Source organism: Erpetoichthys calabaricus, chromosome 2, assembly GCF_900747795.2.
Source record: "Erpetoichthys calabaricus chromosome 2, fErpCal1.3, whole genome shotgun sequence".
Lineage (NCBI taxonomy): Eukaryota > Metazoa > Chordata > Cladistia > Polypteriformes > Polypteridae > Erpetoichthys > Erpetoichthys calabaricus.
The window spans coordinates 84,873,910-84,900,854 of record NC_041395.2 but is presented as its reverse complement, the minus strand read 5'-3'; the positions used below and the strand labels follow the sequence as shown (position 1 = coordinate 84,900,854).

Below are 26,945 nucleotides of genomic sequence, written 5' to 3'. Positions count from 1 at the left end.
TTGACATTGGTTCTCACACTGCCTTATGGGCCTGACAGCATCTCCTTTCAGCATTTACTAAAGCATTGTAGCTTTCTACAGATCCATTTTATTGAACATGAGCTCTGTCTTCATTTTACATTTAGCACTTACAAGTCCTTTCTTCTATAAGTTACTGGAGCAGCTTTCCTTAACTGTGACCTCCAAGCTTTCTGCAAAACATTTTGTAATACTTCATTGAAGCTGCATTTACTTTTGTGTTTCCTCTTCCAACTTCCTCTGTGTGATGAGAAAGGCAGTTTTAGGCCTGAAGAAGACAGAGTCTCACCTTACCTCATCATGGTCACAAACACTCTGGACATAGCCCTTGGTAGACACAGGATGATAGGGATTAAGAAAGGATCTGATTGGCTCAGATTTTACTGTACCCAAGATCCTACCAAACAGATTTTTAAAATAATTTTCTTAAATCCAAGGATGCAAATTTGTGCTTTGAGGCCTCAAATTATATATCAATTCTAGGTGCATTAGCAGTATTCAAGTTTTCAATGGAAGTCTTTCAAGCACATATCGGCATGGCCCTGCTTCTTTTAAGCCGAGTGAACAACCTCGTCCCTGGACAGCTGCAGATTCAGGTGGTGTTCTTTCCTGCTTTGTTCTTTGTTACTGAATAACAGTCAAAGTAGTAAATGGCTGTAATTACAATGTCACCCAGCTGGAGCTGTAGGTGACTTCACATTTATTTATTAATCAAACAAAGTGATACTTCAGTTACATCATTAATTAACTGCTTTAGTAAAATTAAACACTGGAGGATTGAAATTTAATTTCCCTTAAATTGAGAAAAGGCAGTCGTACTTTTAATAGGTGACTAATCTGCAAATAGTGAGAAAATAGTGACAACTCTTAATTTGGACTCCATGAATTTTACTTTGGGTGAATTGTTTTGAAACGTAGGTGTTGTTTTAAGTACAAAATTAAAACCCCTTACACCCTGGGGACCTTTTTTCAGCAATTCAGTACCCCAAAATAAAGCCTTATTATTCAAAAAATAGAGGAAAGTCAATATTTCACTGTAACCTGACATATAGCTTCTCAAATGTGACAGAATGTGTGTTTGTGTCAAAATTAAACATTCCTTTACTTAGAAACTGCTTCTAAACTAGGAAAAAATTAATAAATCAGGCGCTCGCAGCAATGTTTTCAAATTTCTGTTTTCTGATACAATGTACCTCATGTACATTGCGGAGTGGTGGCTCTGAGGCTACGGATCTGCACTGGCATTCTGAAGGTTGCAGGTTCGAATCCCGTAAATGGCAATAGAGACTCTGCTCTGTTGGGCCCTTGAGCAAGGCCCTTAACCTGCAATTGCTGAGCGCTTTGAGTAGTGAGAAAAGCACTATATAAATACAAAGAATTATTATTATTATGTACTAGTAATGACATGGTCATTTTTTCACCTCTGAGACATTCCCAGACATGTCCACAATACCTGTCCAAAGTTTCATGTTGATAACACAAAGAACTATATAGTTACAGCATGTGGCACCATGGGTCCCCCTTCCCTAACCAGAACCTCTCCAAACGGGGATCCAGGTTTCTAGCACATAAAACAGTGAATCATATAAAAACTCTGAACATCATACCCTAATACACCCATACCCCACCTAAACATTTACATGAAAGTATTTACATTGTCTGCTCCTGCTTCAAATAGTGCATTTTTTTATTTTGCACACCCTCAGCTGTGCCTCATGATGTCCATATATGAATCATTGGAGATGTCACAGTCGCTGCCATCCAGTTGTATAAAGTTTGCAAGTGTGTGACCTATTGAGGCAGAGCTAATGACCCAGAAATGTGAGGTGGTACTTTAAATTTACATTTTTCATTTACTTATCTGGCAACACCTTTATCCAAGGCAACTTACAACATTCATGATACAATTGATTACATTTTTTTTTTTTTTGGTTTCCCAATTGGAGCACAGGCAGGTCAAGTGACTTGCTCATGGTGTCAAAGTGTCAGTAGCCAAAAGTTGTCTTGTGACTCCTCTTGTTTGGAGGATATCACATGATTGATGCATCATACAATAATGTGCTTGGACGTGTTTTGAGAATCTACTGAAAGTACTGATGTATCAGTTGTAGATATTTGCTGTTGTTTTGTCAAGTAATATGCAAGAGCACATGAAAAACCACAGTGCAGTGCTGTTTCTGGTTTTCAGCCTATGGCTTGTGTTTGCTCGGTTGGTGGGAGGGTTCATCATATTGCTTGAAATCTGTTGGCCGGGAGTTTTTGATGGATGCATAACACTTGGGTATTCCTTACACAGAATAATTACTATGATTTTTTGTGACAATTTATGAAAGACCACACGTATGATTTCATACCAGATTAAAAGTCAACCGTACATATTGTAACAATTTGATTACTAGAAGTGTGAAGTCTACACCCATTGCTTGAAAATGAGTTATTGAATATGTTGATGTGTGGCATAGTTCACCTGTATGATACAGCAAATGATTTTTAAACGATCAATTTACCCGGTACATGGCCTGCTCAGGGTGTAAAAGTGTCTACCCTTCAGTGGTCATGTTTCCAGATCTTCTAAGAGCTGCTTTCTTAAGCTGCAGCATCTTGAATTCGATGACTATTATAATACTTCATAGTCAGGTTGTTCAAACCAGTTGCTTTAATCTACAGGTAATTCAAAACATGCCAGAAAGACTATAACAAGAATCAAAGAAGTAGAACCATATACAAGGTGTGACAATTCCCAGAACAACAGCATAGTGTCTCCCATTCTACAAAGTGCTACTGAAACGTTGGAGCTGTTGAAAGTAATATATAGTGAGGATGCTATGAAAAAGTCAAGGGTCTTTGAGTGACATAAGAGATTAAAGGAGGAGCGAGAAGATGTGAACGACAATGTCGGAGGTGGATCAACCTTTATGACAATGCCCCAAACCATGGTCCACTCGGTGTTCACAACTTCTTGGCTAACTTGGAATATCCACCATATTCACCTTGTGATTTTGATTTCTGGCACCTCCCCAAAATAAAAACTGCCATTAAATTATAAATATTTTGAGACATTTCTAAAATCCAGCATACCTTGACGTAGGAACTCAGGGGTATTCCAGAAACAGTGTTCCTGCTGAGATTGTTGTGTTTTTTTTTTGTTTTTTTTAATTTAGTAATCATTTTGAAGTCTTCACCATTTTGTTTTTATTCTCAGTGACAGTGACACTTAGTGTTAGGGCCTGTTAATAAAAACTGACATTTGCAATAAGGCCACCAATAGCATGAAGATTTTATTATCAAAGCAGAAAAGGAGTTCTAATGACATTTATAAAAATGCAGAAGATAACAGAGTAGTGAACTGGGTAGAACCGCCACCTCCTCATGAGTCCATCATGTTGGGGTTGAATCCCGTGCCCAGTCATTCTCTCCATGGAATCTGCACATTTTCCCATTGTATGGATAGGATTTCCTGATTGCCCCAGTTTTTCTCCTGAATACTTAGAAATATGCTGGTTAGCTTAATTACCAGTTGCAAACTGGCTTTATTGGTGGGAGTGTGAGTGGGCCATATGATGAATTGGTGAAATGTTAATGGCTATTTGCTTTCAGCTCATTGCAACTGGGGTAAACTCTAGCCCACTGTGACCCTGAATTGGATTAAGAACATTTGAGATTGGTATCGTATGATTTTACAAAGCATCATTCTTAAATATTTACAAACTAAAATGTCAATCCAGTAGCTGCAAGATTGGATCCCAGCAAATTTGTAATTAGAAACTCATTTTTGGTTTATGAAAGATCTCATTACCGGGATTACTAGAACATGAGGCATTAGATGTCATTGAGACAACAATATAAAGGTTAGCACCACTCACTTCCTGGTTATCCGAGATTGTGGATAAAAACTTAACTTGTTCATGTGTGCTTTGCTTTGTTTTTGAACCTATATAACAGACCTCCAGGCTTGATTTTATTAACCACGGTTTTTGTTTAACATATGGGTTTTGGTGAAAGATAGGATCTGATTTTGGGTTTAGACGTTATCTTGGCATAATGACTTTGCCTCTTCTATTGGTTCCTTTATAAAAATACACTTGCCTTTACCATCAGGCATAACAGAATTCAAGTCTTCATATTTCTCAAAGACATCGATAAAGTTGATTCAGCTCAATTTTTCAATTAAATAGTTGATTACATGCTCGAGGACACCAGTGAAAAATAAGGGAAGTTTATTTACGAATTAAGCCAGGGAACACTTCTTCATGCAGAGTTGTGGGAATCTCAAGTATACTACCCAGTCATGTAGCTGAAGCAGAAACTTTGACAACCTTCATGAAGTATTTGGATGAGATATTGTGATAACTTACATATTGACTAACTAAATGACCATGACAGAATGAATGGTATCCTCTCATTTGTCAAACTTCAATAAGAGAAAAAGGGTCAGAGATTCTGACAAGCAAAAGTTACATGAACAGTGACTTAAGTTTTTTTTTTGTTTTTTTTTATATAGGGCTGTTTTCCATCTTGTTCTAATTACTATTCTGTGGAATGTGCTTGAATCACAATAGGAACAATAGATGGGAAAAATGAAAAATAGAGAGGCCAAATACAAAGCAGCAAGGATGTTTTCCTATTTCAGGAGGTTGCATAAACCTGAAATTTCACTGGATCTCCGTCCCCATAGCATCACCACTGTTCTATAGCAATTCGCCTGCCAGGCATTACCAAATTAAAGAACTAGGTTTTAAGAATAGTGTAAAATTGACTTACACGGAGCAAAGCAAAATCACTTACCTTTTTAAATTTGTTGAAGTGTGGGGTGTGCTTCCGCAAAGATTTTAATATTGGCTTTGGGCCCACATCCAGAATGGGCCCGATGGACCCAATGAAAAAGGCAAGTGTCTCCATAGCCACCTGCTATTAAAAAAGTAAGAAGTGCAGAGCATTTAGTTTGGTTTAGTTTAGACATGCGTGCATTAGTTTCAAGAAGGGGATCCCAAGATAAAAAGGTAAAGTTACGAAGGAAAGTAACTTACTTTTCGGACAGTGTATTGGTTTGTCCATCAGAAGCTCATTGTGGGTGCGCTAATGCTCACATTCGTGCTAGTTTTTGTGCACATGCAAGGCCGTTTTGCCATTTATTACAGGCCTTGAAGGAGTTCAGCATAGTACATATGCGGAAGGCAACTGGGTCAGCCACTATAGGAGGAAGACAGCAGCATGATGCAGAATTGACTGAAAGGGGTTGTTCCCCAGTATAAAAGGCACTTTGTACCTTTAGGGGTCATCTCTTTCAACTTAGTCGTAGGGTAAGTACATTTGGTGTAGCAATCAGAGCGGCTTGTGCGTTATTTGTATATGTTTTCTTTTTGTATATACATAGATATAGCCAGAGGTGGCCTTAGGGATTGCAGGGCCTAGGGCTGACCAACCCCACGTGGGGCCAGTTATGTCAAACGGTGTTACCGGTATGTGTGGACTATATAAACTCGTGTGCAAATTTAATAAAAATAATGTTAACATACTACAGTATTCAGCTACATTTTTGCAAGATAACACGCAGACTTTATCAAAATATAACTGGAGAATATAACTTGACAAATCTGCTCGAACGGGACATGCAGACCTCAAAAGCGGGGCCCTCTTAGGTGCGGGGCCTGGGGCGTTTCCCCACTTGCTACCCCCAAATGCTGCTCTTGGATATAGCTATCTCCTACTTAAAGTTTAGTTTTGGTGGAGGTATTTATATAGTCCGAGTTTGTGGTGCACTTTTAGTCTTTCTTGTATATACACTTTTTTTCTCTTTGAAAATATTTTTTGGTGATATTTAAAAGGACTTTGTTTAGTGTAGGATCTGCATTGACTGCATTTTTTACTTAGGAAGACAACATTTTTTTATTTATATACATTTTTGTCTTTGATTATTTTCATTTTTGATTGGCAAAAACCACTGTAAATAGTATTGACTATTTTTGATTGGGACATTGCTTTGTGTTTTTGTGAACTGGTAAATAAAACCCACTGTTGATTTTGGAAATGCAATCTTTTTGTATCTGTGTCTCCATGTCTGCCATCTTTCAAGTCTGATCCTGGTCGGTACCAAACTACAAGACACCCAGTTTGTAGTTTGGTGCCAACCTTGCCACTACAGGGTGTCACATACTCACTTCACTGGAGACACTTGGATCTCTGTAATACAATTTCCATTTTATCTTGGATGGGGAATAGCTTCTTGTTGTCAAAATCCAATCAATTTAGAGACACCCTGCTAAATAGATATTTTTATGAGGTTTCTAATCATCCAAAAAACAATCAAGCTACTTGATTAAATCTCTTATGACTGGTTCACTCACATAAACAAAATTGTGCATAAAGTACATTTTGCCAGCTTTACTCAGAATTATGTTGCTTTGTTTACACATGTACCAATTCAGGAAATTACATGAAATCTTGATATAGGAAATTTCTAGATTGATTCTCCTGGTATTCTTGACAGCTTCGTTGTTATATGTGTTAGACCTGAGAAATCACTGGTTTGTGAATGGGGGATCAATGGAGTCCTCATGAGTGTTTTTCTAATGAAGATGTATGTTTAAGGTCACTAGTGACTGTACATTGGCATGGTGTTAAGAGAGTGGTATGCCTAGGTTGAAGGTGATGTGTGGTTTCTGTCATGCGTCTACTGTCTGTAATGGAGTAAGATGCCCAGGAAACACAAGGAGCAATCGTGTTATGTATTTTTTAATATTGCTTTGCAGATTGTTAAAGAGCTTTGTCTGAAAGTCACTACACACATACAGTAGATTGATTACTAAATGAATGAATGTTCATAAATGTTTGTACAATAGGAACTGTTCTCCGACAAGTATTCACTGTAATGAATAATTTCAACCACTTTAAACTTCAAAAATTATTTTATTAAACCACTGCAGAAGAACACAAAACTCTACAGGGTTGTTGAGGACAAATTGTCATTTTATACAAACTTGTTTCACATCCAAAGACACAGTCAGGTCACCTGCCTTCTACTCTTTACTATGTAATCTTTCTGAAAGAAGTGTTCCATTACTATGAGAAGGATACAACACTTCTTGGTTTTCTGTTTGTTTTCTTGTGTCATGTTTATATTGACAAATCATACATCTGTTACCTTGACTTAAACTTAAGAATGTCAGAAGTGGCCTTTGGAGGGGTGTTGACTAAAACTTCATAATGGATCAGTGAAAGAGGAAACCTTGCCTCCTGATTTAAGCACACAACAGCTAGCTAAATATCATATGGGCAAAGTATGGCTGTTTTAGCATAAATATTTTTATTGAATTCTGTAATGTTCTGGTTACACTTCAGCTGACTATACAGAAATCATATTGTTCACTCTTAGAATATAAACAGTTTGCAAAGAAATAAAACCCTCTTGTTTAGCAGTTGACAGTGATGCACTGTATGCTTAACAGATATTGTCAGACTTTTATGGAAGAAGACCTGCTCCTCTGTCTCTAGTAACAGTCTGGCTGGCTGTGTAAATCATCTGCTGCAAACTATTGCACCCTTCACTTCATTGATATCCTCTTAAATTCATTCATTACATTTACTAGCTGTGATTGATTCCATTAAACGATGGATTATGTGAGGAAGACCATATACAATTTGCAAAGTCTACCTGTTTTTCTTTGGTTGGTATCATCAGCTCACTCCTCCACTCCGTAGACTATTCTGAGGCTGCTTGGCTACCCCTGGTAACATTAACACTTAGTGCTGTAGCCACAGTAAAATGATGAGTTGTAGCTATGTAAGTGTATCTGTATAGCAGAAGAAAAGCTCTTTGCAAGGATCATCCTTTCACTGATAATCCATCCTTTCACCCTGTCCTTGCAATGCAAACAATGAATGAGCAAGACCTAAAACTCATAAGTAATAATGTCATAAAAATGAATATGTCATATAAAAAATTCAATAAAAAATGTACAATGAGCCATTGATATTATATTGACAGAGCAAAGCAGCTGGTTAACCAAAAACTGGAGGCAAAGCTGTTACTAAATGAAAAATCTTGGCGATGTGAGAGCTTTGGATGCCCTTGCAGGCCCAGTTCTTATTCTGAGCAGTACTGCAAATTAATTTGCCTTATTTTCAGCTGCGACTAAATAAATCCTCTTATAGGGTCATTGTAAAGAAGCTTGCTGCCAAAAATTGGACTCTCACCAAGTAGTTCGACTCCTTTTGATAGCTAGATGGATTGAGACTTCAGTTGAGCTCTTATGTCCTGTAAAGTGCCTTGAATTCACTTTGGTTGTTGAGTGAGCTTCATAAATAATAATTATAGACTGATTATAAAAAATGACCAGTCGCTTCAACAAATTTTTGACAGTCTTGTCTCAAAAAAAAACAACAAAAAAACAATGACAGCAAATCTAAATTTGTTTCCCATATTTGGCCATAAAGCCCTGAGTTGTACATCTTCACAGTATCCATCTATTTAGTATCAATTGACCCCCCTACATGTGTCTTGCAGAAAGGCTCAGAGAAATTAGAAAAGAAGGATTCTTCAAACAGAAAAGGCCCCAACTCCACCGTTTTGTTTTGCTTAGTATTATGGTGTGGCTATTCTTGAGTGCTGTCAGATGTGATAAATGCTGTGCTTTCAACCAGGATAGCATGAATTAATTGTTCTCTTCATAAACGAGTCAGCAGGTCAAGCTCTTCACACAAATGTGGACCAAGAGGTCAACTCTGTAACTCAAGGTCATGCTCACATTTCTGTAGATGGTCCTGGTGCTTTCTGCAGGTGAAGTGTTAACTACAATGGGGTACAGCATGATGATCTCAGATAACGATGACTGATCCCCAGATGCAGATCTGTGTTCCAGGGAAGGAAACACAACAACCCACTTAAATACTTTAGAGTGCACACTCGATGGGGATTCAATTTACCCTTGATGTTTATTTGGCTCCTGCAATATCTGTAATCACCTATTGGAAATAATGGGAATTTCTCGCTTCCTCTCACGCTTTCAAACATTACTTCGGCTTTCTTTTACAGCTCAAGTGTGAAATATTGGCTGTGAAAAAATGTTTTTTTTTTTTTCACTTTACCTTCAAACAAGCGTAAAAACAGATAGTTGAGATCTGGTTTCTTCAGTTTAGGATTAAGTAACAGAAATGCAGTGGCAAGCCAGTCACATGTTTAGAACAGTTTTTAACATGAATTACTAAAACAAAACAAAAAATAATAATAAAAAAGAAGTATAATTCCTGCTTTGAAGGTGCAGTGTCCAGTCTCTCTATGATGCAGTGTAAAACCGTTAGCCCCTGCAGTAAGACAGACTTTTCTGGTCTTATTTTGGCATGGGCAGGACACCAATAAAGAAGCACATCAGTGACCAGTCTCATTGTAGTGCAGTGTCAGCCCCCTGTCCCTCTGCATAGGGATATATGGCCAGTTGAAACTGGAACCTGACAGCAGCATGTCCCTTAGCAGGGTTTCGATGGGAGTCTTACCCACCAGCCTCACAAAAAACAACTGCTCAATGACCGGAGAAGAAACTATACGTAGTGAGGGTAGACGCAACAGCAGACGTCCAAAGCGATTGGGTTGACTGGGGTACTGGTTGCGTTCATATTCTTCCAGAGCACACTGGGACTTTTCCTGGATGCTTTCCACATGACTGACATCAGACAGGCCCATTGCATCTAAAAGAAATGGTAACAATAAAAAAAGATGGATGAGAGACTGAGTTACATGGAGGATCCAGATCAGGTAAGGATATTTATAATATAGGGAAACATTGCAACGAAAGGGATAAAAACAGCAACACAACATCTTAGGAAAGTCCATCACTCATTGCCTTAGCCTGCATTTTAACAAAATATTTTCTGTGTTGGAATGGTGATAGTAAGAGGGACGTTCAAAACATTTCTGCACTTTTTTTTAACTCTGTTTATTAAGAATTTCAAAAACAAATTACATCACTTTCCTACATAATCACCTTTGTTTCTGATGCAATTCTTCCAGCGCCAATCCAACTTTTTAATGCTCAATTACTACTCCTCCCACGTTCACCGTTTCCAACGAAAATATAAAAGTGCGAAGATTTTGGAGTTAGCAAAACTCCTTCTGGAATAGTGGTCTGGGTTCATTTTCCACACCCAGTCACTGTTCTCCCCATATCTACATTGTTTTTTTCTCCAAGTACAGCAGTTTCTCTCCCACATGCCATAGATGTGAGCGTCAGTTCAAACAGCAGTTCTGAATCAGTGTACCTGAACAAATCTGGTAATAGACCCTAATATTCATTTTGTTCTAACAATATGTTTCCTTATCCCATCGAAGATTGCAAGTATAGACTCTGTCTTCAACATGAACTGGACTAGGCGTGTTTGAGAATGTTATGGTATGGTATGCTTTGGGGTGCATAAACTGATTTTTAGAACTAACAAATTGGGTTGAAAGCAGATAAGGTCAACTGACAGTCAGATGGAAGAGTGAAACTGGTTAAAAGAGAGGTGTAGAAACTATAAATAGAGAAATATTTTGTACTAAGTGGATGAGATTTTTTTTCTCATTTTTTCAGTTGCTTTGAAATTTTATTCTCCTCTGGATTACCAGTTCTACAAAACTAAACATCCATCACCTCACTCATAAACCTGCTTAGGATCACATGGGCTAGAACTTCTCTTAGCAGTACAGGCTAGGACTAAGTCTGAACAGGGTGTCAGCCCATCACAATGCACACTTATTACTATACCCACATTCCCTCAAATTGGGCCTATTTATACTTGATAATCTAGCAGGCACATTTTTTGGATGTGGAAAAAAAACAAAGTATTTGGGGAAAAAAACACACAAGCATGGAGAAGGCACACGATCTCCACAATAATAGTAACCAAACTGAAAACTGAGTCTCTCCTTGTGGAGCTGTGAGAAATTGGCTTTAACCACTGGGCACTCAGTGCACATGACAATACAAGCACTACTACTACTATTACCCTCTAGCACTAATTTATTCTGACTGTGGGCTTAGGAGCATTTTCTAGTTTTACAGTGCCTCATCAAACAGTAATATTTTTTTCATGATTTTATCACAGAATTATTTTAATGAACAATTGTTTCTGAACACATCAACTTTAATTCTGCTTTAGCTTTTTACTGGTAAGTTGTTCGTTAGGGTTCTACTTCCATCCACCCATCCATCCATTCACTTTCTGCCGCTTATCTGGTTCCAGGTCATGGGGGCAGTCTAACCAATGATTCTCAGACATCCCTTTCCCCACTTCCTCCAACTCCTCTTGGGAGGATACTGAGGCATTCCCAGGCCAGGCAACAGATATAATCTCTCCATCGTGTCCTGGTTCTGCCCTCAGTTCCCCTCCTGGTTGGATTTGCATGAAACACCTCCTAAGGGAGGCATCCTACTCACATGACCAAACCACCACACCTGGATCCTTTCAACATGAAGGAGCAGTGGCTTTACTTTGGGCTCCTCCCAAATGTCTGAACCTTCTCACCCTATCTCTAAGGCTGATCCTAGACACACAGCAAAGGAAGCACATTTCTCTGCAATCTAGTTCTTTCCATTACTATCGACAGCTTGTGACCATGGGTGAGGGCAGGAACGTAGATTGACTGGTAAATAATGAGTGATGCCTTTTGGCTCAGCTCCCTCTTCACCATGACTGACTGGTACAATGTCCACAAGACTGTGGATGCTGCTCTGATTAGCCAGCTGATCTCCTGCTCCTTTCTTCCCTCACTCGTTAACAAGATTCTGAGATATTTTATCCAATGTCAGTGGCGCAGGAGCCAATCCTGGTAGCACTGGATGCAGAGCAGGAACTGAACCGGAACCAGACATCCACCCACTGAAGATCACCCTCAGACATACACTTACTCTCACTGAGATGGTGCCAGTTTAGAGTTGCAGAATAACCTAAAATGAATGTTTTTGGGTGTGGCAGAAGAGCCAGAGTACACAGAGTGCCTTTTTAAACATTGTCTGTCCTTGATTTACTCTGCTCTAGTGTACAGCCTGATCCTCACCCACGTGGTGTGGTAATTGGAAGGTTGTGCCTCTCCCTGGTAAGTGCACCAGATAATTGAATATTGCCTTTCTAGGCATTCTAATGTATTCTATGCACAGTATATTGATTTTCCTAAATTACATTGGTACAAGCTGTCCATTTAATAGTGAATATTAAAAATTAATCATAATCAAGTGATTATTGATTATTTTATATGGCATCTTTCATGCAGCTTATTGTTTAGAACAATACAGTCCATAACAAATCACTTAAGAGTGAATATGAAAAGAGACTGACATTAAACTTTATTACATGTTCCAAACTGGCCTATTATCCATCCACTGGTGCACTCATTTTTAATCTATTTTATTTAGATTCATAAGAAGCCATAGAGATGTGTGACTAATATGAATAGTCAAGTAGAAAGTGTGAAAATGCAGGAAGCAAAAAAAAAAAAAATAGGCTTGCATTTGTAAATTGAACGTGAGTACTTCAGAGCATTCACCAAGAGACAAAGGAGGAGAATTACATAGCATGTTATTTATTTTTTTAAGTATATTTTATCATTATAGGCCCTAAAAGGCTATAAAACAAAAGATACTGCAGCTTTGAGAAAGTGTTTTAATGGCCCCTTTTATTGGTGATAACCATCAAAATGAGACAAATTAAAAAACAATAACTAGATAAGGTTTAAATAAACATAATCATATCGTAACATGCTTCTCCAGCCATTTGCAGGCTTCAGCAGGGAGGTGGTTGTCTCTTTGCAGCCGTGGTAAATGAGGCTTAAAGGAGTCTGTCTGTCTGTTGCCTAATGCATCAGCTCCAAGCTGCAGCTACAAGGGCTTGCTGTGTGTGTGTTTCTGAGTGTGTGTGCTCGTGTGCAGGCTTTTTTGTTTTACAGTAGCTACCCAGGGAAGCTGCACTGACATGAAGCGCAGGCTGACAACAGCAGGGGCTGGATCAGCTAGCAGCAGCTCCCGGCTACAGAGGTTATGTAGGTCATGGGGAAGGGTTTCCATGCCATGTTCTCTATTTATAACATCTTTTATTCAGGCATTAAAAGCGGGTCACTTCAATAATGGAGAGCTGCAATAAAAAGAGAGATGTAAAGGATCAACTCAGGTTGCTGCTAGGGTAAGCAGAAGATGTCAAATTGTGTTTGATACTGGGGAGTTTTTTTTGTTCTTAGTGTTTTTTTTATTATTTTTGCATTAATTGAACGGTCCATTTCACTAGCACAATTCATACCGTGTCAGTGCTGCCACTGGATGGAAGGAAAGCTTGCATACCATCATTGTGCAGACTTTTACAGTATATGTAAATATACGCAATATATTGTGTATCTAGAAAAATCACATTAATTCCATTCTGGAAAGTAAACAGCATGTCAGAAATACAAGAACTGGATACTAAGGAGAGATGTGTTTAAAATCTTTTACTTTTTCTCTTTTTCATATGCGCATTAAGGCAGGCATCCCCTCACTTACTATTTTTATGCAGCATAACATTCTCTGATTTATTTAACCCAGGTAAGGATGGCTGGGAGCCTGAGGCTATACCAGCAGCAACAAGTAAAACCATCCCTAGACAGGACACCAATCCATTGTAGGGCCTGCTCTTGTTCACACCACACTAGACCAATCAAACTAACCAACATATCTTTAAGAATGTGATATGAAAACCCATGCAGATATGAGGCAGACATGCAAACACCACACAGACATTTGTTGCCAAGTGGTTAAATCAGGAAACCCCCAGGTTTGATGGTGTTACCCCAGAATCACAGAGTGAGATATGATTATAGCAATGACCCACGCAATTAAGGTACAACACCTTAATTATTTAGATATAATACATTAGAACTGCCTGCCCATCCCTATTCGGCATTGAATGACTTATCCTTCATTCCTTACTTATTGCTGCTAGTTAATGACAAATGTGTTTTGAGATTTTTTTAGGTAGAGAAGTTTTGAGTTAAGGCAGCTATGCTCACTAAATATGCCATCAGAGACTGGCAACATGTTACATGTTGTTTTCCATATACTGTACAAGTAAGAATTTCTTAAGACAATAATGACTCTATAAATCCTGCAAACCCTATAAACCCAAGTAGATGCCCCACTAAAGCACTACAAAGCATAGGGATTGAAATAAACCTTCTTTAGACACCATAAATGAATTGTCAATGTCACTGCTAGCAGTGCTGATGCTGATTATTTATTAAACCTAAGGATGTCTGGTATGATGACAGCCACCCATTATCGTGTTTGTTTAATCCAGGTCAGGGTTGTGGAGCCCATAGGCCATCCTGGTGTCATGGGAAGCAAGTTAGGCACCAACAATGTATGCAGTGCCAGTTCTACTCACATGTACACCGACAGTGACTTATACAATGTACTACTTCCTCAGAAAGGAAAGCACTCCACAGGGTCATCAGGACAGCGGAGAGAACACTTGGCTGTACCCTCCCCACTCTGGAACAAATCTACACCTCCTGATGCCACAAAAAAGCAATAGACATGTCACATGATTCATCACATCCCAGTCATTGCCTCTTCCAGCTTTTGCCATCGGGCAAGAGATACAGAGCAATGAAAACAGCTTTTATCCAAAAGCAATCATGGCCCTGAACTCAATATAAAACTGCTCCGTATCATTCTCCCAAGGTGCAATATAGACCTTAAGTGCAATTTGTACATTTAACCAGTGCAATTTGTATATATAACAAGTGCAATTTGTATATTTTGTAAAGTACTTTTATTACTATTCGGTTTGTTATTATTTTCTCTCTACTTGTCTTTTTAACTCTTATGCCTCACACTGAGTCGGCTGCACCTTCAATTTCGTTGTTCCTTTGTAAAAGTGACAATGACAATAAAGATCTATCTATCTATCTATCTATCTATCTATCTATCTATCTATCTATCTATCTATCTATCTATCTATCTATCTATCTATCTATCTATCTATCTATCTATCTATCTATCTATCTATCCTCTAAATTGAGGAACCTGGAGAAAAAGCAAAACGAACAAGGAGAGGATGTGCAAACTACATACAGACAGTGAAGGGCCAAAGTGTTTCAGTATAAATGAAAAATAATAATAATAAAGTAATAATAAATAATTTATTATGAATATTACAAATATTATTATTATAAATTGCCAAATTTCTCCCTGGGGACAAACTATCTATCTATCTATCTATCTATCTATCTATCTATCTATCTATCTATCTATCTATCTATCTATCTATTCTCTAAATTGAGGAACCTGGAGAAAAAGCAACATGAACAAGGAGAGGATGTGCAAACTACATACAGACAGTGAAGGGCCAAAGTGTTGAGCCCAGAACTCTGAAGCAGTGAGGCAGCAGATCAAGACTCTATGTGACCACTGAACCCTAATATCAGTAAATGTATATACAAAAATGAATATGTGTCTTTCTTTTTCTGTTTTGCTGTTATTTTGTTCTTCTTGGACATGCTTGGAGTATTTTGTAAATATTAAGAGAATAGACAGAGACAACAGAGATAAACCAGTCGTTATGAACAGATTTTTTGTAGCTTCACTTTTTCTTCACAGAACAGGGATGTGGTATGTCTACCACATACTTAAAACCACATTTAAAACTGTACTGATGTATTTTTTGTTTTCTTTTAATTGATGGTAGAATTACAGGCTCAGTCACAGCAGAAAACTGCACTCCAAGTCAGAACAGGGCTAAGTTTTCAGCAGGAGGCATGTTCAGCACATTTTTCTTGCATTTTGTCACATCCTCCAAAGAATGTACAAAACCTTTATAGAAAAAAAGAGTTAAATATGAAGAAATAAAAAGAGCACTCACCAGAGGTGAAGAGAACAATGGCCTTAAGGCAGGAATATTCAGCCGAGTCCACCTGAAGGGCTTTCAGTTTCTCTACTTGTTCCTGGAAAATGCGAATGTGGTCCATGAAGGCCACAACACGGTCAGCAGACATGGGGGAGGCATGAAGGCCTGCTGCTGCCAGAAGAGGAGCCACATGAAGAGGCATGGAGCATTGTGCAGCATTGAGCACAAACAACTCACTCCAAGTCATTCGCAAAAGGGCCACCTGTGGAGCAAAGCAAAAATGATGATGCTTTTTGATGAGTCAGCTCTTAAAACAAAAACTGAAGATACAAGACTCTGGTGTCCACAGCAATGTCATACTCAGCTAAGAAACTCAACATGCCATTCAGTCTGAATACAGCGTTTGTCAATTGTAACCATTGTGGATGCTGGGATTCTCTTACAACAAACTCCTAGCTACTCAGTGTACATGGTATTTTTGAGCTCACTCTCCAGATTTTCCAACAGTTGTCATGTAATTTAAATAGTAATTAAATGAAAGTGCACAATAAAGGAAGTGATTATTTATATTTAGGATTAAAGGAATTTGCAAGAAGACCTGGGGACCTGGGTTCGCTTCCTGGGTCCTCCCTGCGTGGAGTTTGCATGTTCTCCCCGTGTCTGGTGGGTTTCCTCCGGGCGCTCCGGTTTCCTCCCACAGTCCAAAGACATGCAGGTTAGGTGGATTGGCGATTCTAAATTGGCCCTAGTGTGTGCTTGGTGTGTGGGTGTGTTTGTGTGTGTCCTGTGGTGGGTTGGCACCCTGCCCGGGATTGTTTCCTGCCTTGTGCCCTGTGTTGGCTGGGATTGGCTCCAGCGGACCCCCGTGACCCTGTGTTCGGATTCAGCGGGTTGGAAAATGGATGGATGGATGGTTGGAATTTGCAAGAAATTGAAGTTGAAGCAAAAAACTTCACAGTTTAAAAAAAAAATCACTGGCCTGGTTGGTCCTTTCTCCCATTTTCTACCTGCTCCTGCTTGGCCATTATCAGAAAAGAATGCCATGAACAGTATGACAGGGAACTCAACGCCAGTCCTGGAGGTCTGCAGTTGCTGCACATTTTTGCCTTAACTAAATTTTCAATCAGAATCCATTTTTTTATTACTAAAAGCAACATGTCTTTCAGGATTAGTTTTAGTTAACTTGTTTGTTATGAGGGCGGCACAGTGGCGCAGTGGTAACGCTGCTGCCTCGCAGTTAGGAGACCTGGGTATGCTTCCCGGGTCCTCCATGCGTGGAGTTTGCATGTTCTCCCTGTGTCTGCGTGGGTTTCCTCCTACAGTCCAAAGACATGTAGGTTAGGTGGATTGGCAATTCTAAATTGTCCCTAGTGTGTGCTTGGTGTGTTTGTGTGTGTCCTGCGGTGGGTTGGCACCCTGCCTGGGATTGGTTCCTGCCTTGTGCCCTGTGTTGGCTGGGATTGGTTCCAGCAGACCCCCGTGACCCAGTGTTCAGATTCAATGGGTTGGAAAATGGATGGATGGATGTTTGTTATGATTCGGAACCTTTAATTGCCTATTTTAGTTTTAAGAAGCTATATTAAGGTTTTAATTATTGACGGTTTGCTTAACCAGCTATCAACTGAGGTGCAAATGACAAAATAATCCCACCTCTCCAGCTAACATGCTTCCATTTAAACCAGTGAACATGCATCATGAAGTACCTGTGTTAATACAATGTTTTGAAATAAATGAGAGACAAGGGAAGGACCAAGAAGTACAAATCTGTTTCAGACCACAAAAGATAAGTTTTCAGAATCCTCTCATAATGTTCTCAGAAAACAAAAAATCTACAACGTGATGTAGATTGATGTAGCCATGTAATTAAACAGCAAGTTTCATTAAAACCTGCAGCCACTGTAGACCACTGAGACTGGAGCTGAGTACCCCTGCCATAAAAACTTAGCTCTATTATCTGCCTTCTCACCACTCAAATGCTGGTGACCCCTTCTTTCCTACATCCTATGGAAATGAAAGCAATCCTGTATTAAGCATACCACCCTAATATGTAGTGGTGGGAACACAGTGAGGGGAATATTTCCGTTCCCAGATGTAGAATTGTACCATTGAACATTTATGCTTCATCCAGCATGGCAGTAATTGACCCTTCTCCTAAAATTCCATCATGGCTCCCCATTAAACTACATATTTTTAAAAGGATATGCAAAATGACAGTACATATTTTAGAAGCCTTACTATTTTAATATTAATGATAATACGTTACTGTTAATAGCATGATTAGTAACTTTTTTATTGATTGTCCATCCATCCATCCATCCATTATCCAACCCGCTATATCCTAACTACAGGGTCACGGGGGTCTGCTGGAGCCAATCCCAGCCAACACAGGGTGCAAGGCAGGAAACAAACCCCGGGCAGGGGTTGTGACTCTCTTTATTATAATGGACACCTAAAATAAAGTGCGACCAAAAATTCATTGGTGTCACTCTGCAGTTCTCCCCTTGATGTTAATTCCAATAAATCCCATTAACAGCTCCAAAAAATCACTGTTCTCCTTCCAGATTTCTAAACATATATTTAAGAGCACGGCTTTGCATTTTCACTGGCACAACGATGTCATGTCTTCAGGACCCTATGACTTATTTAAAATGGCCTTAAATCAAATAACTTTATTTTGTCACTACTGCTTATTGACTTAGTTCTCTAAATCAATGGTGTCAAAGTCAGATCCTGGATGGCCACAGTGGTTACAGATTTTCGTTTCAGCCACTTTTGTCATTAGTACCAAGTTGCTATTGGTAATAAAATACTTATTTTGCCTTCATTTTAATTGACTGGCTTTTAAGACTTGGATCCCTTACTTGTTTCTTTTTTCCTTAATCAGTCAAAAAGTAATTGGAAACATAGTGAGACAACACATGATAAGTTAACCTGATCCTTTTTGATGGTGCCCTCAGAAAAAAAGGAAAATCAACACTTTTGGAAATGTCTACTGTGGCAGAATGAGGGCACTAACAAACCATGGACTTAAATAACGTGTTTCATTAACAGCAAGAATTGGCTTCTGATTTGGTTAGTGCTAGTCTTCTGTTGGCTTGTTTCACAATCCATTTTTGCTCAGTTGCTAGTTAAGGAGAAAAGAAACAATTAAGAGGTCATAGTCCTAAAAACGAAGTAAATTAAAAATATGCCAAAAGACATTTGTTCCATTAGCAGCAGTAATTAGTCACTAATTACATACCTGCAGCCACCACGGCCCTCCAGGATCTACTGTAAGTTTGGCACCCCTGCTCTACATGTTATTATTTTTTATATTAAACATAGAAGCAGTGGTTTGGAGAAAATTATGTGGCACACGCTTTCTGTCTGAGATTACAACAGTCAAATCCAGACAAACCTGTTCTACCACTTGTTCTCCAGTCTGAAGCACTGCCTTAATGGCACTGTCTCACTGGCAGAGAAAAGCTTTGTGAATGTTTTAACAAGTGTATTAGTGAATATTAATAATAAGGGATTATGTAAAAAAGTCAGACTTGTTTGGTTATATTGGTGTTACCCATCGAAAGTCTAGCTGAAAACTTTTTGACAACTCCTTGAACAAACAAGAGGGCACCAGAAAGTCGATGAAGCTTAACAATGTAACTATTAGCTAAATCATCTCAGTGTCATATCCAGACGCTTTTTTAAAAGCCAAGGTTTCCAACTCAATTTCATGATTTGCTAGTTTGTTCCAAATTCCCACAAACCTTTGTGTATTGCAGTGGTGCCTAGATTCTATCATGAATGCACTTCTTAATTGTAACCAGTGTTTCTGAACACACGATTTAAATTAATCAGCTGTATCAGCCTTTTCAGTGCCATTGTGAAGACTGAAGAGCTGTGTTCGGGTCCATACAGACTTCTACGACAGACTAAAGAGGTTCAATATTCTTAGCCTGGCAGAGCAGGGCATGTCTATTAGCCAAGAGATGCACTTGCTTGCTCTTTTCTACACAGCTTCTTGACCTACTTTGATGACAACCAATACAAAGTACTCCAGATGTGGTCTTAACTAGCACATAATTAATGCTTTTTGTGATGCTGTATATCGTAATATTTTGTTTACTTTCTAATCATGTCTATTTTGCCTGGAGGAATTAAATGCTGTATTAGACCTACTAAATCTTTCCCAAAGATGACATCTTGTAGGTCAGTGCTTTACCTTACTTCATCTGCATGTGTGCATCAGGACTGGGATCAAGCAGGACACAACATCTAAGTGGTTAGCATGGGACCTTTTACACTTGTGAAAGCAGAAATGGACAGTAAAGGTTTGCCTGTAGTGTTCAAGAAAACAGGTTTGCCTGTAGTGTTCAAGAAAACTCCAGCTAAAGATTGTGTTGCTTTAACTTTAAAATAACAGCTCATTATAAAAATTCTGTCTTGTTTACTTACTAAAAAGGAGATCATTATGCTTTTATTTTTATAATGTCATTTCTGAGTGCCAGATACTCAACTCCTATTGTAAAATTGGAACTGAGGGAATGACCTTAAATTTGAGCATGTTTATTTCCTAAAAGTTCCAATCACTATTTATAATATTTCCACTCAATTTAGTGTGCTGCTTAGATGTCACAAGTTGCATTGCTGCGCTTGGGTACTAATTTGGGATCCTGAGGTGGATTGTCGTGTTATGTTTGTAGCAATGCGCTCTATCAGTGCTGTATCATGCACCCAACCAACCATGTGAGTATATTAATTTTTCTAAATTCTTCTGTCTTATTTATTCATAACAAATGATGCTAGATTTGAGTATACATTGCCTCAGTAAAAAAAATGGCATAAAAAATCCTTACATGATAGACTATAATTCCATTTAAATTGCAAGAAACCATCAATGATTCACTGTGTAATAGCACATCACGCTTACTGAATGATGGTGTTTCCTATTTACGTGACTGTGTTCATTCACTGACAGTACCTGCATAGCAGCATGGCTACAGTCTACTACAACAATTTAGTTTTGGAATCCTGTCTTCTGCTCAGATCCTCCCCTTAATCTGACCTTAAATTCTGTCATCATAGGGAAATCTGATGAACTGTGGAGACGTGAATTATTAGCCTTCAAGCCAGCAGGTAAGTTTCTTTTAAAAAAAGAAACCCTGTTGCAGGGATCACATCAACAGAGAGAACTGGAATAGTGGGAGTGTGTTCAGTACAACTCTCAAGGGTTTGATGCAGATGAGGCCAGTGGTTCATAAGGAAGGCTCTATGGTTTGAGTAATGTGCCACTGGACAGTCGTTTAGAGCAAGTGAAGCCATGACTCCTTACTCTTTAAAGGTTTCTGTCCATATACAGCGCCATCCACAATGTTTGTAACAAAGACACATTTCTCCTTAATTTACCCCTCTGCTGTGAAATAAAAGTGTTACAATTTTGACATGGTATGATTGAAATGTATGCAAATTCCCTTAAATTAAAGTCTCCAATGTGCACTTTAATCATGTCTGATTTATTGGAGTTGTAATTTTAAACTTCGTAGTAGAGGGGTAAATCAAGGAAAATGTATCTTTGTCCCAAAGATTATGGGCGCACTAAATATGGTGAATACACCAACGCACTACCTTAATGGGTGATAATAGTGAAGTACCTTTAATAGTCTTTGCTGCCACCTTGGTACTTGCTATTTTTCCAATAACACTATCTTATCAACTTTATTACTAATTGCACTTCGCTGTATATCAGGAGCATCATTTGTTACACATTATATGAATGATTTACTTTGTAAAAAAACATGTGTGATATTGATCAGTGTGTAAGGAATTATAGTGTGTTGTGGGTAGGGGTGCACAATGGGCAAGAGGCTGAGAATAATGAAGTTTTGGTATAGGACAGACAGAATGCCCAACAAGACTGAAAGAGAGAGTGAAAGAGAGAAGGAAGACTGTGCACTAGTAGTGGAGGTATAAACCAACAGGCAGTGTGGGAAGACAGGCACCACATGAAAAGCTCTGCAAGTATATTGGGTGTTCTGGGCAACTGGCAGGGATATCAATGCAGGAGAGAGAATGAGAGTGAGAGAGAAAGAAAGAGAAAGGGCTGAAAACAGGGAGGGAACATTCAAAACTCCCTTTAAACAAAGGAGGGAAAGCGACTCAGTCAGGAGCTTCCAGGGACATCTGACCTTTATATGTATACAAAGACTGAGGCCAGTTCAAGTTGGCAAGAGGGGGTCTCAGTGGGCACCAGAGAGCACTGCGTATTGGTTGCCCACTTCTGACTGCAGGATTGACTCAACATGTTAAAGCTGTCTGACTGTGGCGATCCACTAAGCCAAGGGTCTGGAGGTGAGCTGGGGCATTGTCAAGTGGTAGAACTGCCACATTCAACACAGAGAGAGGGGGGGAAGGCAAGAATGGGACTGATTTTGAAAGGATTATTAAAATGGCCAAACAACCAAGCCACCCAAATTCTTAGACATTGAGTCAACACCCTTGCAGGGAGGTCCAGCATAACAGCAGGGTTTTCTTTGGTGTGAATTCTCTCTTTACTTTATTCCTTTCTAAGTAAAGTCACTGTTTACATACCTTTGGTCTCAATGGTATTTTCAAAGACTCCTGTCACAATTTTATAAAATAAAGATTAAACTGATTGATACTACTGGCAATATAAAGTCAGTTAATCACTTCCTGAGCTTTTCTGTGAAAAAAAGCTAACTTACTATTTTTAAGTTATTTTTTTTTTTAAATTATAGGTGCCAAATTGATGCAGGAGCAGTTTTTAGCATTATTAGACATCACAGATCTTTTACCTTTTTACACTAATACAGTTTAACAGATACAGTGTTAATCCTTTTTAATTTAGAACAATTAATACTAAAATCTCATTAATGTGAGGTGACATTTATTTTTTATGTAACTCCATTCATCCGTTTGCCTGTCCATTTCTTAACATGCTTATTCAGTTCAGGGTTGTATTTAAACAATGACTATTTTATGGAGCTACTGTATAGAGTTGTTATACGCCACATATTTTTTGGGAAAGAACTGTGTTTGAAAGCTAATAGGTATCAGTTTAGCACATCATTCAGAAGTATATTTGAAAATGTAATAATAGTGGAACTCAAATTACAGTCCTTTATTTAGTTTTGTGCCCATCCCATACATTCATTTTCTGACTTTTTTTCCTAGAACAGGGTTCCATTATCAATTAACCCTGCACAGGACGCTTGTAAAAGTACCCACATTAACATAAAATGAACCAAATTAGAGTCACCAAATAATTCAATCATTAGGTTAAAGCAGAAAACTGAAGTACCTGGAAAAGCACATTGGGTCAGAGAGAGGACATATTGAACCAGCTACCCCGGAGATGTGAGGTAACACAATCGCCAAAGCACTGGGACATTTGATTTCACATTCTTGCTCAAAGAAATACATTTCAAATTCAAATGGTTAGTGAGTCGTTTTTAATACAATTTATGTCAATAAATGGTTTTGGCTGGGGCGTCAGGTCTAAGGCACGTTTCAACCCTGGATGGAATGCCAATGCCTGTTCCTACAAGGGTGCACCCAAAAACACCTACATTGACTCACCCTGGGCTAACGTCTGTGATCACTCACATGCCTGTCTATATGAAGCGGATGAAAATGGAAATATTTCGTGAAACACACAGGATCACAGAGAGAACATACACAGAAGTTTAATGGAGGGCCCCTGGAGTTGTGAAGCACAGGACCCCTGAGTCACCTGATTCTAAGAACTTAAACAAAGAAATTCATTTTTACTTTAGAAACACAATTGCTCACTGAGTACAGCAGCTGTTGTTAAATCACCTACTGGGGGTCTCTTTATAATGAGAGTCATTTAGGGAATTCAAACTGTGGCACAATAGTCTATGTTCACAAAGAATACAGTATATTTGTTCGAGTCCACGACCTGAAGCATAATCGTCTTTTGACTTAATGATAATTCATTTAGACTAGTTAATCTGACATTACAAAGGGTTTCTTGTGCTTCTTGAGGAAACACTTAGCAGCACAGCATCCAGAAATAATTGACAGTTGCAGTAGCCACCATCTTAATCTAACATCTGGCAGTCACTCAAACTCCAGAGCCATCTTATCTCTGCTGTGGTGTGGAGATTAAAGGGGGTCCTTATTTGGCCTTTATACAATTAATTTTTTGAATAGTGTAGGAGAAGTGAGCAAACACACAAAAGTGAGGCATTAACACCAAATATTTTTCAAATAAATTTGGACAGTAGGAACTCATTGGCTCTTTCTCCATGGAATCAGCAAATACTGGAAATTGTGAGTTTTTGTAATAATTAGAATTATTTTTACAGTTCTGAATTATCTTAATTTGTTTAGTATTAATTGCAGCACTGAAATATACTGGACACACAAATCTGTAATAATTAGAATTTTTTTTACAGTTTTGAATTATCTTAATTTGTTTAGTATTAATTGCAGCACTGAAATATACTGGACACACGGATTTTTCAATGGTATTATTTTGTAACATTACAGGTATTAAAAAGTCATACACACTTTAAAGTTGGCTCTTTAAAGCATTGTGTACCTCAATCAGCTCATGTATTTTAGAAATTATAAACCCCATCATTATATTCTTTGTTGGCCATTTAATCTTTTGAGACATCCCTTCAGATCATATTGTAAGAAAGTTTTAGCGAACCTGATAATCAGAGGAACACTGGGCATGATTTCCATTTGGTGTTCATGAGATGTTTCCTCTTGGGGCACTATGGGCTTCTCCCACAGTCCAAAGAAACGTTGATAAGTGAAATGGAGACGTTCTGGGATGGTGCAAACTTCGATGTATTTAATGGATGCTTAAAAATTTAAATCAGAAACAAATGAGGAAGGAGTGACATCATTGTGCTTATCCAGTCAGGTAATTCAAGTAAATTACAAAGTGCAGAAAATCTGCTATAGAAATTTTGGGTAACTCTGATTTTTGTGTTCATTAATTCATTTTCCAAACACCGCTTATTCTAATACAGCAGCATGGGGACCTGAGCCAAAAGAGAAGAATCAGCCTATGACAGGACAGGGCACAAGCCAATAACAGGTACCCTTCAACTCACACAACACTAACAACTAACAATCCATCTCTGTGATGAGTTAAGAAACCAGAGTACCCAAAGAAAACCCACACAAAAAAGGAAGAACATGAAACTCCCAGATATTGACCACACAAGGATTTGAACTCAGGATTCTTCACGTGTAAAGCAACATCATTAACCACTGAGTCACCAAACACTTAGTTGGTTATTTTTTAGGTTTTTCACATCAGGCTTTCACTTATTTGTTAACCACACAGAGGCAGTGCAGTGACCACAAAAGACTTCATGTGCTTGTAGCTGCAATTGAAGTTTAAATGTTCTGATTTCACACCATGCCAGTGCAGCTGATGTGATGTGTTCTGTGCTTGTGGAGACAAGCACCTCTGCTTGGTTCTCCGCAGATCCTACTTTGTGCCTTCATTTGCTCCTATTCTGTGTTCTTCTTAAGAGCATTGGAGGCCCAAGGCAAAAAGGTTGTTGTGCCACTGAATGGATTCTACATCCTAACTTTTCTGTAAGCTCCCTGCTGGAACACCTTACTAGTTTGGAGAACTTGAAATTATTTTTAATTTTTAAAATTATTGTTTCCTACATGAATAAAACACACAGACATCTGAACCATGGAAAAATCTTAAAATCATCCTTGATGGTATTACTTATTTAGTGAGGCTGATGATCATAGATTGAGGAAATTTACTTGGGAGAGTTGAACACATTTTTCAAGTTGTTGAACAATCTACAATGAATAATTGTCAGACTTTACAGAACTAAAATCAGACACATTGAGGTTATTGAAAGTATTGTATGTGGTTTCTCCAGAAGGATTTAAATTCTGTAGTATCATACATTAATTTAGCAAAATGCTACCAGTAGTTATTTCACTTAGAGCCTTTCCCTTATTTCACAAAGGTGGCGTAAAAAAGAAACCACTGGCTGCTGTTGTGTCCTCAGACTTCCAGAGTCCTGGGTTCAAATCCTGGTTTGTTGAAGGTGTCTATGAATTTTGCACATTTTTCCCATCCCTATGCAGCTTCCGCTTCGGGATTTATTGGACCGATTCTGTTGTAAAGCAGGGAGGTTGTGTTAATGGGTGATGCATTTAACACTTATGCTTGTTTAATTAATTCATTGTGTGTCATTGTGGACATTCTTCATATTAGAGAGAACTATACCAGCCTTCCAAAATGAAAAAATGGTGTTTATGGTCTGTCTAATAAAAATGTTACCGCTGAGAGCTGCACTATTAAATATAGCTTGTTTCATAGATGCTACCTGCTGCGTGCTTTTCTAAACAATTTTTCACTTAGATATGTTTTGGCAGTACAATTCAAAGTTGGCTTAACACAGTTGTTTAGTTTTTGACAAAGAACCACAGCATTACTAGAATGGGCATTTGAATATGTAAGGGCAGCTAAAATGCCAAAATAAGCTAAAACTTTATTTTTCATTGAGGGGTTGGACAACCCTATTGGGAGGGAACAGCCACACCACTATCCACCCATTGCAAGCCCTTGAGTAAGAATACGAGGGAGACACACATAAAGAGAAACTCTACACTGCAAAAACCATATTGTGACATTATGGAAAGGATCCGCTGAAGCAACTCATATTTCTGTCTTACATCACATTCATTATTCTGCCCAGACCTATGTGTGGACTCTGCATGATCTCACTCTGCATGGGTGCACTTCTTCCTGGGACACCTTCTTCCTTCAGTGACTCAAACATCAGGTTAACTGGGCTAGTGTGAGTGAGTGTGCCCTGTAATGGACTACTAGAATATCTGTGCCAACGGCCTCCAGCTCCTCAGTCTTGTACTGGAAAGAGTAATTTCAGGAAGTGGATGGACGAATATTCAAAAAAGTAATGCAATTTAATAAGTCAGGTGTTAGACGCCCACTGAAAACAGAAGAGAAGCTTATCTGTCTAACGTCTTGTGTTTTAACGTGTGACAACAGAATGGAAAAAAGAAAAAAAAGGACTGAAATTATGACTGAACTCCCTTTGTACAACACT

The 26,945-nt window shown here is 38.5% G+C and overlaps 2 protein-coding genes across 3 annotated transcripts in view; both read right to left on the bottom strand.

The window, feature by feature from the left end:
• sv2a (synaptic vesicle glycoprotein 2A) overlaps positions 1-26,945 on the bottom strand; it is an 885,655-nt gene that overhangs the window by 457,345 nt on the left and 401,365 nt on the right. The window lies entirely within an intron of this gene.
• The window catches only part of nr2f5 (nuclear receptor subfamily 2, group F, member 5), a 47,254-nt gene continuing 27,213 nt past the window's right edge, over positions 6,905-26,945 (bottom strand). For both annotated transcript variants that reach the window (XM_028794015.2, XM_028794016.1), the window contains exons 3-4: positions 15,877-16,123; positions 6,905-9,699 (exon numbers count right to left, since the gene is read on the bottom strand). In XM_028794015.2, coding sequence (XP_028649848.1) covers positions 9,383-9,699; positions 15,877-16,123 — 564 coding nt within the window. In that variant the 3' untranslated portion in view covers positions 6,905-9,382. The remainder of the gene's footprint in view (positions 9,700-15,876; positions 16,124-26,945) is intronic.